The sequence below is a fragment of the Lucilia cuprina genome, chromosome 4 (assembly GCF_022045245.1).
Source record: "Lucilia cuprina isolate Lc7/37 chromosome 4, ASM2204524v1, whole genome shotgun sequence".
Taxonomy (NCBI): domain Eukaryota; kingdom Metazoa; phylum Arthropoda; class Insecta; order Diptera; family Calliphoridae; genus Lucilia; species Lucilia cuprina.
In genome coordinates, this window is record NC_060952.1 from 618,627 (window position 1) to 632,764 (window position 14,138).

The 14,138-nt window shown below is 29.0% G+C and overlaps 1 protein-coding gene across 1 annotated transcript in view; it reads right to left on the reverse strand.

The window, feature by feature from the left end:
• LOC111684599 (dynein axonemal heavy chain 10) overlaps positions 1-14,138 on the reverse strand; it is a 126,287-nt gene that overhangs the window by 80,537 nt on the left and 31,612 nt on the right. Inside the window, 12 exon segments of the mRNA XM_046948842.1 lie at positions 340-558; positions 1,367-1,658; positions 5,914-5,996; positions 6,057-6,165; positions 6,224-6,385; positions 6,445-7,034; positions 7,105-7,277; positions 7,394-7,501; positions 10,191-10,478; positions 10,538-10,730; positions 13,213-13,326; positions 13,513-14,107. Of these exon segments, the coding sequence (XP_046804798.1) occupies positions 340-558; positions 1,367-1,658; positions 5,914-5,996; positions 6,057-6,165; positions 6,224-6,385; positions 6,445-7,034; positions 7,105-7,277; positions 7,394-7,501; positions 10,191-10,478; positions 10,538-10,730; positions 13,213-13,326; positions 13,513-14,107 (2,926 nt within the window).

Below are 14,138 nucleotides of genomic sequence, written 5' to 3' on the forward strand. Positions count from 1 at the left end.
AACAAAGTTATTACAACTTTTTTGGAAAAAATTTACAATTTACACTTCTTACATTGGCAACATCAACACAATTACAACTAAAATATATTTTGATTTCTTTTTTTTTAAGGCATTTCCACTTTTATGTTGTTAATGGTAATAACAAATTTCGTAATGAATTCGCCCTTTCTCAGAAAATGGCTTAGAAGACTTTAAGATTCTTCTATAAGAAGAAATTTAATTTTCTTAAGTCAAAAAATTATTTATAATAAGATTTTTTTTTTTTTTTTAATCGAACAAATTAATTATTTTCATATAACATTTAATTACATACATATCATAAATATTGTTATGAATTACATATATTTCATGAAAAAACTGCATTATTGCAGTTTTTCACGAGTTCTTGTTCATACTTACGTTAATGTTATGTTCACTTAGCACTGTATATGTCTCCTGTATTTCTCGAATAGTAATTTCGCGGGTGAGTGTTGTCGATTGAATCGTTGCAATAGTTTGCATGACCAATTTAAAATCACATAGTTCCTTTGTGGCTTTGTTTAGATTTTCACTAAGAACCTGTTTAGAGAAATTTTTTTAACATTTTTCGATATAATACAACTGATATAACAAGTTTTTATAATTTTGTCATTGAATTCAAAAGTTTCCTGTACATAAATAATGAATCATGTTATTAGACCACAATAAGATATAGATACATATGTATGTATATCAAATAATAAATTTTTATTCAGGAATCGATGAATCGATGCGGAAAGTGATGAATATCTAATATCATATAAATATAGGTATTTTCACTGTTATTCTTCTTAAAAATGTCTGAATATCCTGACGAGTTTTTCTATTCTATTAGAAGAAATATGCTGCAAAACTTGACATTTTTAAAACGTGAATAGTCAAAATAACCTACTACAATAGAACTACTCATGCCACTACTAGAGTATTCAAAAAAACCGGTTTTCAAATAATGCGAAATTAGTCTAGTCACTACATAATACCAATTAAATTGGACTAGCACTACGTCGATTGTCAATATGGGTAAATATAATGAATATTTAATATTAAGAGTATATTCATTTAAAATGTGCTGTTTTCAGTAATGTTTTTAAATATTTATTGTTAGGGATGGGGCATTTATTACAATCTTGATATTACACCAAACATGGTTTTTGTCCCATACAAGTTTTCACATATCGGAAAAATATTACGTGCAGTACTATGTCAAAGAAAATAAAATAAAAAAGTAAAACTTGCCATACCATTTCATTCTTACTATTTTGCATTGCAACATTTTTTATGACAGAGCTATAAGTTTTTGTATCGTTCTACGGGAAGACTTGTAAACTGTTTGAATTCAGATACTTACTTTGATTTCAAATCGCATTTTATCCATGTTGGCAATAGTTCTCTCTGCCAACTTTTCACCCAACTTTGTACGCCATTGCTGAGCATGTTGGCAAATAGTGTCCAGCAATGGTATTAAATTTATGCGTATACATTGGACGTCATAGTGTTTTGGCAAGTGTTGCAACTCGTCCATGATATTTGCATAAAATGTAAATTTCTCGTCAAGCTGCACAAGTGGCACACCACGATTCACATATTTTTCACAAATTGTTTCCTTATCGAATGCCCACAGATTGTAATATTTTCTAAATCTGTAAATAGAAAGAAGAAAATGCAAATGTAAACTGTAAGAAAATGAAATTGAATAGAAATTATAACAGAAATGGAAAAAATAAATATATTAAGTAGCTACAATTTTATGGTCACTCTACACAGTTGTGTAAATATCCTTTAAAAGATAACCTACATACATACATACATACATACATACATACATACATACATGCATACATACATATTGTTTGAAACATTTTCGATAGAATTTGCCTCATATCACGAAAGTTTCTGATGGAGAGAAAATAAACTCATTTATGATTAAAAGACAGAAATTATTTTTACCCAGTTTATAGTTTTTTCTATAATTTATCTCTAAATTTGTATAAAAATAATTGATTAATTAAATTCGTTTATTTTCAATAATCTTCAGCTGTCAGAAAAGTTTTCTTAAAAATGTAGGGATGCTGAACCTATAATATTGGTTGCAACAAAAAGACTTTCAGTTAGGTAAAAATATTTTATGTAATTCATTTGACTCGGGCAACCACTGCGCAGTATTTATGAACATTAAGGACCATTAACTTAACCTCCGATTCTCGTTTAACCGTATATAGATATACTTCCGGTTTAAATAATGTTTGTATAAGAACTCAAAATCATTATATGAGAACTCAAATTATTATGAGGATAAACAAGTGAGAATTTTATATGTAATCGGCTGTGTCAAATCTCATATACGCATCATCAAATCGTATGCCGTAAAAGGCATCCTAAAAACATTAGGGTGATATTTTGAATATGGCTCAGGTCAATTATGGACTAAAATCTTTTGAACTAACAAAATATTTTTAGTCCGTGAACGTATGAGTAATTTTTACTTTATATGCGTCAATTATAAACCGATACCGATAAATTTGTACAAAAATTTTGTTTTGTATAGAACTTGTTTGTGTCAAATTTCATTTTCAGGTCCAGTAAAATTGCAGTAAAGTAAGTTTTTACTCTTTCCTGAAAAGGTTTTACTGATTACTGAAAATAATTTTCAGAACAATTTTGACTCGCAAGGATCTTACTCGTGTCAAATTCTATAGCTATACTAGTATTTTTAAACCAGTAATGAACATTGAAGTAATTTTCTAAAAGGGGGCCTTGTATGGGCGCTAGAGTCAATTATGGAGCAATCCTCACTATTTTGGCTCGCATAAAACTTATGTGTGCCAAATTTCGTAACTATGTTCTTATCGTTAAGCCAGTAATGACCGTTATAGTCATCTTAAATGGGGCTAGGGTCATTTATGGTCCGATCCTATAAATATTGTGTCGAATTTCATCACATTACTCGTATTTTTAAGATAATAATGAGCGTTTAAGCTATGGGTAAAGTCAATTATGGACCGATCCACATAAAAGTTGGTAGAGATTTTGGCACGCGAGGAACGAATACAGTTGGTCAAATGTTATTGCTATATTCGTATTTTTTGATCATAGACCCACAAGATTATATATATTCTGGGTCCTTATTAAATTCTAAGACATCCAGCCATGTCTGTCTGTTGAAAGGACGATAGAGTACGAACGAAAAGTGCTAGTTGTATCGGTCCATCATATAAGGACCCCTCAGAAAATATCTTAAACGCTCATTATTGGCTTAAAAATACGAGTATAGCGATGAAATTCGGCACAAGTAAGTCTTAGGAGCACAAATTTCTCTACCGAATTGTATAAGAATCGTTCAATAATTGACCCTATCCCCATATAAAGCTCTCTTAGAAATTTACTTAAACGCACATTACTGGCTTAAAAATGACAGTATTGGTACGGGTTTCGATACACAGAAGCAAAATCCTACAATAATATCAACCTAATGTTTATAGGAGAGCATTACTTTTATATCAGTGGAGTTTTCTTAATTTTTTATATTTAAAGATGCTGTCATACATAAACATTTGTGGAAAAAGAGTACGGCTACGCGTTTGAATATGGTGGTATTATAGAAAACTATAACTTGTATTATATATATATATATATATATATATATATATATATATATATATATATATATATATATATATATATATATATATATATATATATATATATATATATATATATATATATATATATATATATATATATATATATAATTATATATATATATACATACATACATAAGAACTGGTTATTTTGGTAAACATTTCTAAAAGCTCGTGGAGATTATATTTATAACCCATATAAAGATTCAATCAGAAAATTACTTAACCTTCCAAATTTTAACTTTTTGATTTCTGTTAGTATCTTAGCTTTGTAACTGAAATAACAAAATATTTAAAATTCAAATACGATTTTTCAACAATCCACCTTAATAGTTAAATGAATGCTTCGTAACCTAAATATCTGTTCTAAAACATGAAAATTTTAAGCTGAAATATATATCTTTAAATATTTGAATACACCCCACATATAGGTAATGTTAAGCTCACTGCATTGATATTGTGTTGCTTATTTTGATTTCAAAAGTGCTTTCAAACTTACACTCATCCTGGCTTACTTTACTCAGAATACGTTCTCTTAAAAACCACACACTAACTGATATACTTGGTGTGTGATATTTTGTGTAGATTGTACTTTCTTATAATATTCTTGTATATTGAAAAGTAGCAACTCCTACATACTTTTTGATATACCTAGTAAGCACTGTTGTTCTACACACCTTTCTGTCTATGTAGTATATCAAAAAGTATCGCAACAAATTTCTAGTTTACATACCCCACAGAAAATTTTGCAGAGTACTCGGAATTGTAACCAATGTAGTGTGCTTTACTTTGTGTTACTTATAATTTGATTTACTTGTATATAAAATCTGGATATGAAGTTTAAATTTTTAATAAATTTTTTTCTGCATTACATTTTAATATACGAGTGATTAACATTGTATATGAGAACAGAAAATTATAATATAAAAAAATCAAGTGTGCTGCAATTTAATCAACAAAAAAATTTTCATTTATCGAAAAATATTTTTTGGATCAACATTTTTTCAATGTTTAGATGAATTTTAAGCAAAATTTGTTGCTTAAAATTAAGATCATGATCTAGTAATGATTGGAATGGCCTTATGCTTATGAATGAATTTGTAGAAACATGTATTTGGGTAGCATTTTTTAAAAAACATACATATTTAGATACTTCTTAATACACATGTATTTTAAATAGAAAGTTGTTGTAGATATTTTTTGATATACTTGTGTTCCAGCTAGGAAGGTGCTGTAGAAATAATTTTACTTACTAGGTATATCGGGAAGAATGTAGGAATAGCTACTTTTCCATACACAAGTATATTATTAAAAAAGTATAATCTACACACAATATCGCAAACCAAGTATATCACTTAGTGTGTCATTTTCAAGCGGCCATACCCTGTGTAAAGTAAGCCAGAGTGTGTGTAAGTTTGTAAGCACTTTCGAATACAAAATAAGCAACACAATATCAATGTAGTAAGCTATAAATTTTCTGTTGGGTAAATGTGTATTAATTTATATTCATATATAATATATTTTATATATACATAGGGGTATGTTGGAAAAAAATGTAAAACTGTCAAAATAATATTTATATCATCGTTATTTTATTCTAACATATTTAATGGTAATTATTAAACAAAATGTATTTTCAAAAATTTCAAAACTTTCCAAAACTCAAAAGTCAATCATAAAAAGAAGTAAGAAATTATAGTCGGTTGATGCCGACCATATAATACAATACACCTGTTACAAGAATATACTGTGATAGGGACTAGGATCAAATGAGGTTCTATAATTATAAAGTGCATGAGGGTCATCAAGGCTAGCATAGATCTTGGTTTTGTAGCTTTTTGTCAAGATACGAGTATATTAAACATAATTATGAACTTAAAAGCCCTATTCGTCGGGTTCAGTTGTATGGTGAAATAATGGACCGATGTTAGCCATTTTCAATGTTCCTACGATACCAAAGAAGATCATGTGTCAAATTTTATTGAATTATCTCCACGGATATAGCTATCCGATATTTGGATATAAAAAATAAACAATTTTCTTTCAATCACATACTGTGTCAATTTTAATGGGTTTTCTTAAAAATTTTTGTTCTTAAACTTTTCGACCTGATTTTTATTTGTAAGGGAATTTTAGGTTTATAATAGCGAGAAATATGTAATTATTAGATGTGAATAAGTTGTCGTTGATAAAGTATGACTTCAATTATTTTTTGCTAGATATATGTGTAACTTATCTTTTATAAATGTGAACTTACTTTTTAACACATTTTTTAGCATCTTCGACTACTCGATTTGCTAGTTCTTGTACTTTGACTAGAAGCCCACCAATATTTTTTATCTATGAATAGAAAGATAGATGCTTTTGACGTTGTTTTCTTTTAAAATCATTGTTTAATACCTTTATTACATCCTCGTAAAATGTAAATGTATACTTTTGGCCTCTGATATGTTCTACAGGGGCGCAGGCCAAACAGGTGCCGTCCATCCAACGCGTAAACATTTTTAATCTATTGGACGTAATTATTTAAATATTTATTAAATCGTCGACAAAATACAGATAGTTACCTTTCTAGGAAATCTTTAGCAGCCTGTACTATCATGTTCTTAATTTCATTTGATGTTGGTTCCAACATGATTTCTGATAAAACTAATACCGCATTAATTTCAAACATGGGCTCTTTTCCAGTCAAGCGATCCAAGAAACATTCCAGATTTTTGTATGTAAAACTTTTGGGAAACATCTTAATTTAATTAATGACTTTGGAGTTAATAAATATTTAACTTACTCCAAAATACACTTGTACGTCTCCTCTTCCCAAAAGACATAGTAATTTCTCATTTTCTCCGAACGACCCGTAAAAGTACCCAAGACGAGACTTTCTAGCTTAATTAGAACTGGGCCTAAGGAATCATAGATTTTTTTCATACGAGAACATTTTTCAGTTCTAGACTGTTCTAAACGTTCCATATATCCTTGACAATGATAAGTAGCTATCCCACATTCCCTCTTACTGCTCAGTAGGGATTCCGTAGACTCTTTTATACGTATTATCTCCACCCTAGACTCCTTTCCCGACTGATCAGCCTCTTCGCAAATTACGCCCGACGATCCAGTATCTTCAAATTGTATGGTGGCTTCAGTTGAACTGTCGATGTCATCGATTAAAAATATATTAAATGTTTTAATTTGCTCAATACGATGGCGTATATCATCACGTATGTAGTTGATTTGAGAAACAAGTGACTGAAGTTTACGCATCAGGGTGTTTACACCGGAACAATATTTCCTAATGTTAAAAGATTGCCATGCGTATCGACCAACTCCAACCTGTACAGCTACCTCGATTTCATAGAGATGATCTCGCAAAAAGTTCACCTGAGAAAAATTGAAAACATCAAAATCGATGTAGTTGCAAAAAAGTAAATATAATTCCAAAATATAGTACCTCGGATAACGAAAGCTTACTAAGCAAGGCATTGTAGTTGTTAATGACTGTAGAAACGGCTTCAAAGTCGTTAAATAGCATTTCCTTTTTCATAATTGCAGTTCGCAATACTGAAGGTAATTGGAATCCAAAATGTTCAAATTGCTGTCCTTCAAACATGACCTCAAAAATATCTTAATTTTTGTTTTAAAAAAAAGAATAAAATGAAAACCAATTAAAATCCACTTTAAAGCTGTTTAGCATAAATACTAGCTCTCTGGTATCCACCCAAATATGTAGCTTTTCATACCTCTTGTCAAGTTGACAGTAAATTGCATTTCAAATTCAATTAATATACGTTCGCCCACTAGAGTACGCCATGTCGGCAAACCTTCTTGAGTAGATGCCTTCACTAACACTGCAAAATTGTTTTGGAAAAGAATAGATTTTGTTACTTCAGTAATGTTGATGGTGATTGTTATTATGTTGATGACGCTACAGATGATGATTATTATTATGGATGTTTTTGTTGCTGTTGTTATGATGATTAGATTGTTTTTGTACGTTAAATATTATTTGGTTTAAATAAAATCCTTATCATTAATTTTATTGCCCTTTTAAGGCTCTTTGCAATTTCAATGAAATTGTTTTCCTATTTAGCGAGAGTGGGGGTATTTTCGTGTATAAATTTATTTTACGTGAGTACGGTACTTTGACTTTCTTTCCCTTAAATATCGAGGAAAATGAATACCAAAGGAGATGGAAACAAAATCAAGTAAGAATGGTATACTCGGGCATGACCGACAATAAATGGTACTATCTTCCTTAATTATGGTAGAGAGATTTACGTCTAAATTGAATTTATTTATTCAGAATTTCATCGTCATCATTTAGACGTGTATAAAACAAAATAGAACTTTTTATATATTTATGAGCCCAAAAGTTAAAAAAAAAAAATAATTTAAAAATCTTGTATGAAAAATATTTAATTTTTATGCAAAATAGTTGTTTAAATCGACCCATAAAGTGATTCTGAGCCGATTGTTATACTTTCAGGTGGGTGTAAGTCCAATATTTTGAGTGTTACGAGCATCATTACAAACACTAAAACTTCCCCAGCATAGTGGTGTAGGGTATAATGATTAAGCTTTAGGTCATAAACTTAAGTAAGTTCCAACAAAAAAGTTAAAAGCTCCCATGCAAGGAATAGCACCTACTTGAATAACAACACAATGTTTCGCTTTCGTCATTTTATCTTAGGAACTTAGTAGGCTGAGGATAATAATAAGCATTATTATATTATAATATATTTTAGATTGGTTTATTTAACAAATTTTTATAGATATTTTACTTTGTTTTCTATACGATGGAAAATTATTTACATTTGAGTCTTTCATCTCTGGCCTTCTTGGCCGTTGGTTCTTTTAGTGGGTACGCTTCAATGAAACCAATCAATTCCATTAAATGTTTCCTCAATCACAGTAAGAGTTTTTTTCTATTCCCTTTCGCAGTCATAAAAAACTTTACTTATTTAATTTTTAGTAACAATATAAAAAATATCATATAAAAATAAAAAATAATCATCAGTTATGCATAAGTTTTGAAAACCAGTAAAAAGAGATAGTCAAGAACAACTCGAGGAATTCTCATTATTCAATAATTTAAAAAAAAAATAATATAATGAATAATGCTGTCATTAATCAAATAGTTTTGTCCATATAAATATAAATTCAATTATTTTTTGTAGTACACCAATTACGTCTATTTTTGATCAAGAGATAACATCGCAAAAAAGTTTGAGAACATTTTATTTACCTCGTACAACAAGAACTTAATGTAGGTAATCTGTAAAACAAAATAACCAACGGGTTTTAGAAAGTTACTTCTCGTGCACAAAAAAAAATATGTACAATTTTTTTCTAACAATCGTTTACTTAAATTTAAATTTGTTTGATTCTCACACAGAAGGAAAATATTTTCTAACAAACACTTTATTGAAATAAAATTAATTTTCAATAAAATTTTTTTGTTAGAGTAAAATAAAAACAAGTTTTTGAATTGAAATAATTCATATTTGGTTTATAAAAATAGTAAAAATAATAAAAAGAGTACTTTCTAGAATGTGAAAAAAATTTGAGAAATATGTAACCAAAAAATGTTTATCAAATATATCTTATAGTAATTAGTCATTGAAATATAAATTCAAAGTATATACCGAGCAAAACACGCATGATGTGGATACGCGCCTAAATGAGTGTTCGTTAATGTTATGTCGAAACAATATCACTCCCAAGATATTTGAACTTGTTCTGTGCCTGGTATGCAATCAGTCAACTGGGTTCAGTTAAAGTTACTTAGAAATTTTATTAACGTCATCGCCGAATTGACATAAAACTGTTCTATTTATTTGACGTATATGTCAATTTCAAGGATTCAGTGAAATCTTTGAAATATATACGGACACCAGACCCATCAACATTAGCAAAAGTGACAGGTCCAGCAGATTATAAGGCGCAAAGCACTTGCTTTCTTAACGAAGCCATTTTTACTTTGTTTGCCTCCCCTTTCTCCAATATTGGAGGGATCGCAGGATTTCAGGATTATATAAATTTAGATATTTTATACATGGATAGCTCTAAATCATCATATATACAAAGAAAATGTACATTCAATGTTTTGAAATTTAGCAGACAAAAAAATACAACAATCCAGTTATTAAATTAAAACTTTTAGAATTTCATTAATTCATAATCTTTTAAATACGTACTTCCTAAATAAAAATAAATATCAAGTACCAAAAACCAAAGTCTAAATATAATGAGTTTTCCAGCTCATGTTTTAAATTTACAGACACAGAATGTGTATACTTTTTGTCTACGACCTACATTTCAATGTGATAAAAACAAAACTCCTATAAATATTTAAATGCCTATAAAATAATAATAAACTTAAATGTGTTTAACCTTTTTGGTGAGTTAATTCTTTTGATTTCCTATTTTCTTTTTCCGTTATTCCCATTCGGGAAGGATTAGATGATCCTTTCTTAGTAAGAAATCAAATATAATATGATGTAATGAATCGTTTAACATTAGGAGAGTCATACATACATTCACATTGTTTAATACAAAATTTATCCTTTTCACTTGGCCTAACTTTCCCTGACTTCATCAGTTTTAGAAATTGTATTGCCTTCAGAATGTGTGCATCAGCAGATGTTTTACGACCAACAAACCATTGAATCATTGTTGCAATGACGGTAAACTTGGTTATTTTTCGTATAAAACCGGTCGGAGCTGCATGAGCATATTGTTCATTTGTTGTTGCGTTTACGTTCAAATCCACAGATTTAATCCTTTTCAATTTAATTGTGTCCAGAGCATTTGATATATAAGACACTTAAAAGACAAATTATATTACCTAGTGTAATGGGAATGGCAAAAGTAAAGAAACTTACGTGTATCCTTGTTGCAAATTTGTATAGTTAAGATGTTTTTTCTCATCACCACATTGACCATGTACGTTGCTTGCGAACAGTATTTTTCGAATAGGCTATTTTCATAAGTATACATTTTATTAACCAGTTCAAAGTAGGATTTGAACGCACTGCGCTTGAGATAGCTATTCTTAAGATTTGGTTCATTTTCCATCTAAAATATATATGTAGTTGAGCATCACAATCATAAAATTAAATGGAAAACAATAAATAAATTCATCATCTATTGAAAAAACATGAACAAAAGATATATAATATTTTCTGTTTTAAAATTTCTTATATTTGTAGCGAATTTTTCTCAACAAAGAATCAGAGTGCAAATATACAAATTGTTAAAAAAATGAATAAAAGAAATAAAATTTCAAATACACTGAAATAATTCTTTAACAAAATTTATTTAAAACGAAATTTTTATTACAATGTGGAAGTGACTTGTCGATCGAAAAACCGGCTGTCGAACCATTTTAACATCAGTCAGTCAGTCTGTCAGCTAGTTTCATTGTAACAGAAAAATAATTTTATTTCGTTCATGCAGTTTTTGTTTCTGTTGTGAAAAAGAAAACAAAACATAAAATAAGCGAAAAAAAATAACAAAATTGCAATTTCAATTAAAAAGCGATTCCTGTTTGTACAAATGTTTGTTGAGAACACTAAATTGTGTGTTTGTTTGTATGCGTAAAGTGTAAGTTTTTATAAATGTGTTCGTCCATACATGACTTCAATGTATAAATAAAACAATAAGATACAATTCTCGAAAAAAAAGAGGAAACCAGAAACAAAACAATACTATTACAATTACAACTGGTGAAGTAGCAACGTCAGCAATATTCGCAATGAATGAATGAATATCAAACTCAATCTTTAAAAACAAATAACAAACACTAACAATGCAGCAAATATCATCATCAAAATCCACCGACACCAACTGCGTGGGTGTAATCTGAATAAAAAAATTCTGTTTTTAAAATCGTGTTTTTATTGTACTATACTAAATGCATACATAACATTTATAAAAAAAATAAGTAAGTGTGCCGATATAGCGATGTATAATAGCCATGTAAACCTTTTAATCAAACTTCCCTTTTTTGTCTATCCAAAGATTATGGAAAGTTATGCTTAAAGCAGAGTATATAAAATAAACTAATCGAAACTTAATTGTAATTGTTTCTTTTGATGTTTGTAGTGAGTAAAACAGAAACAAAACCAAAACTAAATAACAAAACACCATTTTCTCATTTAATTATGCCCTACACCACTTTAGTGGAAATTAAATGATATCAAACACATACTTAATGATTCTTTCATAAAATACTTTTCTGCATTTGTTTTGTTCTTAACTGTTTCTTTACTGCTTTAAAGTATCATCATTTTGTGTTATTTCAAAGAATACTTAAATGTTCATTATGTGTCAGTGAAGTCAAATGTAGGAATTTTTCACTTATTGTAGGTATTTATACCCTACACAACTTTAGTGGGGACCTTTTTTTTGACCATTTTTCACCCTTTTAACCCCATTTTTGTTTTTCAACTTTTGAAAAACGACACCTTCCAAGGATAGATCTATCAACGTTCCAAATTTCAAGAAAATCGGTTAAGCCGTTTAGACATAAAAAATTTTGAAGATTTACAATATAACCCCCTAAATTTTTAACTTGATCGTAATGAAATGTTCGCATGAGAACTAAATTGTTTTAGAACAATCGAATAACCCGAGCACTCGAAATTTATATGTTCCTACTTATTTAACAGAATTTATTTGTAAAATAATTCGAACAAACATACATATTAAATTTCATCATTAGATTATATTCTAATTTCAATAATAATAAAAGAATAATTTAAATTTGCTATGAGAATTACCAAGACTTTTGTCATAAAACAGGGATTTTAAAAAAAGCTAGGATTACCCAGTTTCAGTTAAACAGAAGTGTCCCTAACTTTTTCCCTAATTTTTTACATATTACACCAATAGAGTTAAAAATATTAAAATTTAAAAATCAGTTTGGGTCATGTTTTATTAAACATACATATTTAAAAATAAATGTTATTATTGCAATTTGGAATATAATTTTTATTAATAAGGAAAAACCGGCAAAGTGGGTTTTTCAGAATTTAGCAATTTTAACCGGTTTTTTTCAAATGTCAATTATTCGAAAAAATGTTTTTGGAAAATGTCGACAATCGATTACCGTAGTAAATACTTAAAATAAAATTCCCTTGTAAAGCAATTATAGAACTACAGAACTTTTTCATTTGCCTTTTATTTCATTTTTTTGTCAATGTTTGCTTTTTTTCAAAGTTTTAGATATTTAGAAAAATGCAGAAACGTGAAACTATATAGTATATAAATATGAATTTTACATTTAGTAACCAACCAAATAACCAACGTATAGTTGGATACGAAAATGTAGAATAAATCTGTTATGTTCGTCGGTATGTTTTAAAAATTTAAGTATTTGTTTAAAATGGTCGAAAAATGTTTTAGATGTTAGAGCCCGTTCTTCTGTTTAACAAATCACTTGTTTTGGCGACGGATATATAAAATTCCAAGTATAACATTTGTACTTTTTGTATTGTGTACTTGAAAAAAAAAAATTAAAACAATAAATTAAATTCATAAAATACAGATTACTTACGCGTTTAAAAGCAAGTACAGATATTTTTAATTTGGCGCTTAATAAACGCGTCCATTGTATGGCTCCGATTTTTGCTGGCTGATGTTTACCAATCGGTGGAGCTTTTTTATTGTTCTAAGCAAGAAAATGGTACCAACAAAAGAAAATCCAATTAAGAAAAAAAAATCACATCAGGTTATATGTAATATTTCTCAATCGATTTTATATAATTTTATAAAACAAAACAATATTTTTATTTCTTACCAAGTATTTATTTAAAGAAATTGAAATAACTGTAATAATGTGTTTTATACAACCTACCATGTATTCGTATTCCACCGCATTGATTTCCGTTACAAAGAAGCGTAGAATGTTTTCGTGTTTTGTTGAAATAAATTCAGTAAGCGCTTGACGTGTATCTAAGTGTTTAACATCTCGAATTAATGACAAACCCAATTCGGAAGATCTTAACATGGTTATGCTTCTTTCGATGACTAGTTTGGCCTCCGATTCAACTGTGTCTAGGCGTTTGTTAAATGTACTCAGGGTATGTTCCCAATTTTCCCAATTGCCAGGTTGAAAAATATCATAATCAACACTTATTAACATATCGTCTAATAGACGATAAACTTTACGCATGAGATCATCTATAAGCGGGGGATGTGTTATCAATCCCTTAAGGCGTTTTCCAAAAAGATTTTCGTATTGTACAAAGACTCGTCCAATAGAAGCAATATCACGACTTATGCGACATATATGATCAACTTCATTAAAAAGTGCATTGCGGTCAAATTCCCATCGAGATCCTGCTCCAGATTCTTCGATATGTTTGCGACTCAATAGGTAGGCGGTTTTCCAACATTTTAGTAAATTAGCACAATTTGTAGCCGTTTCATACGTAAACTTTGAGGAATATCTGTGTAAAAAGTGCATATGTGAGAGATTTT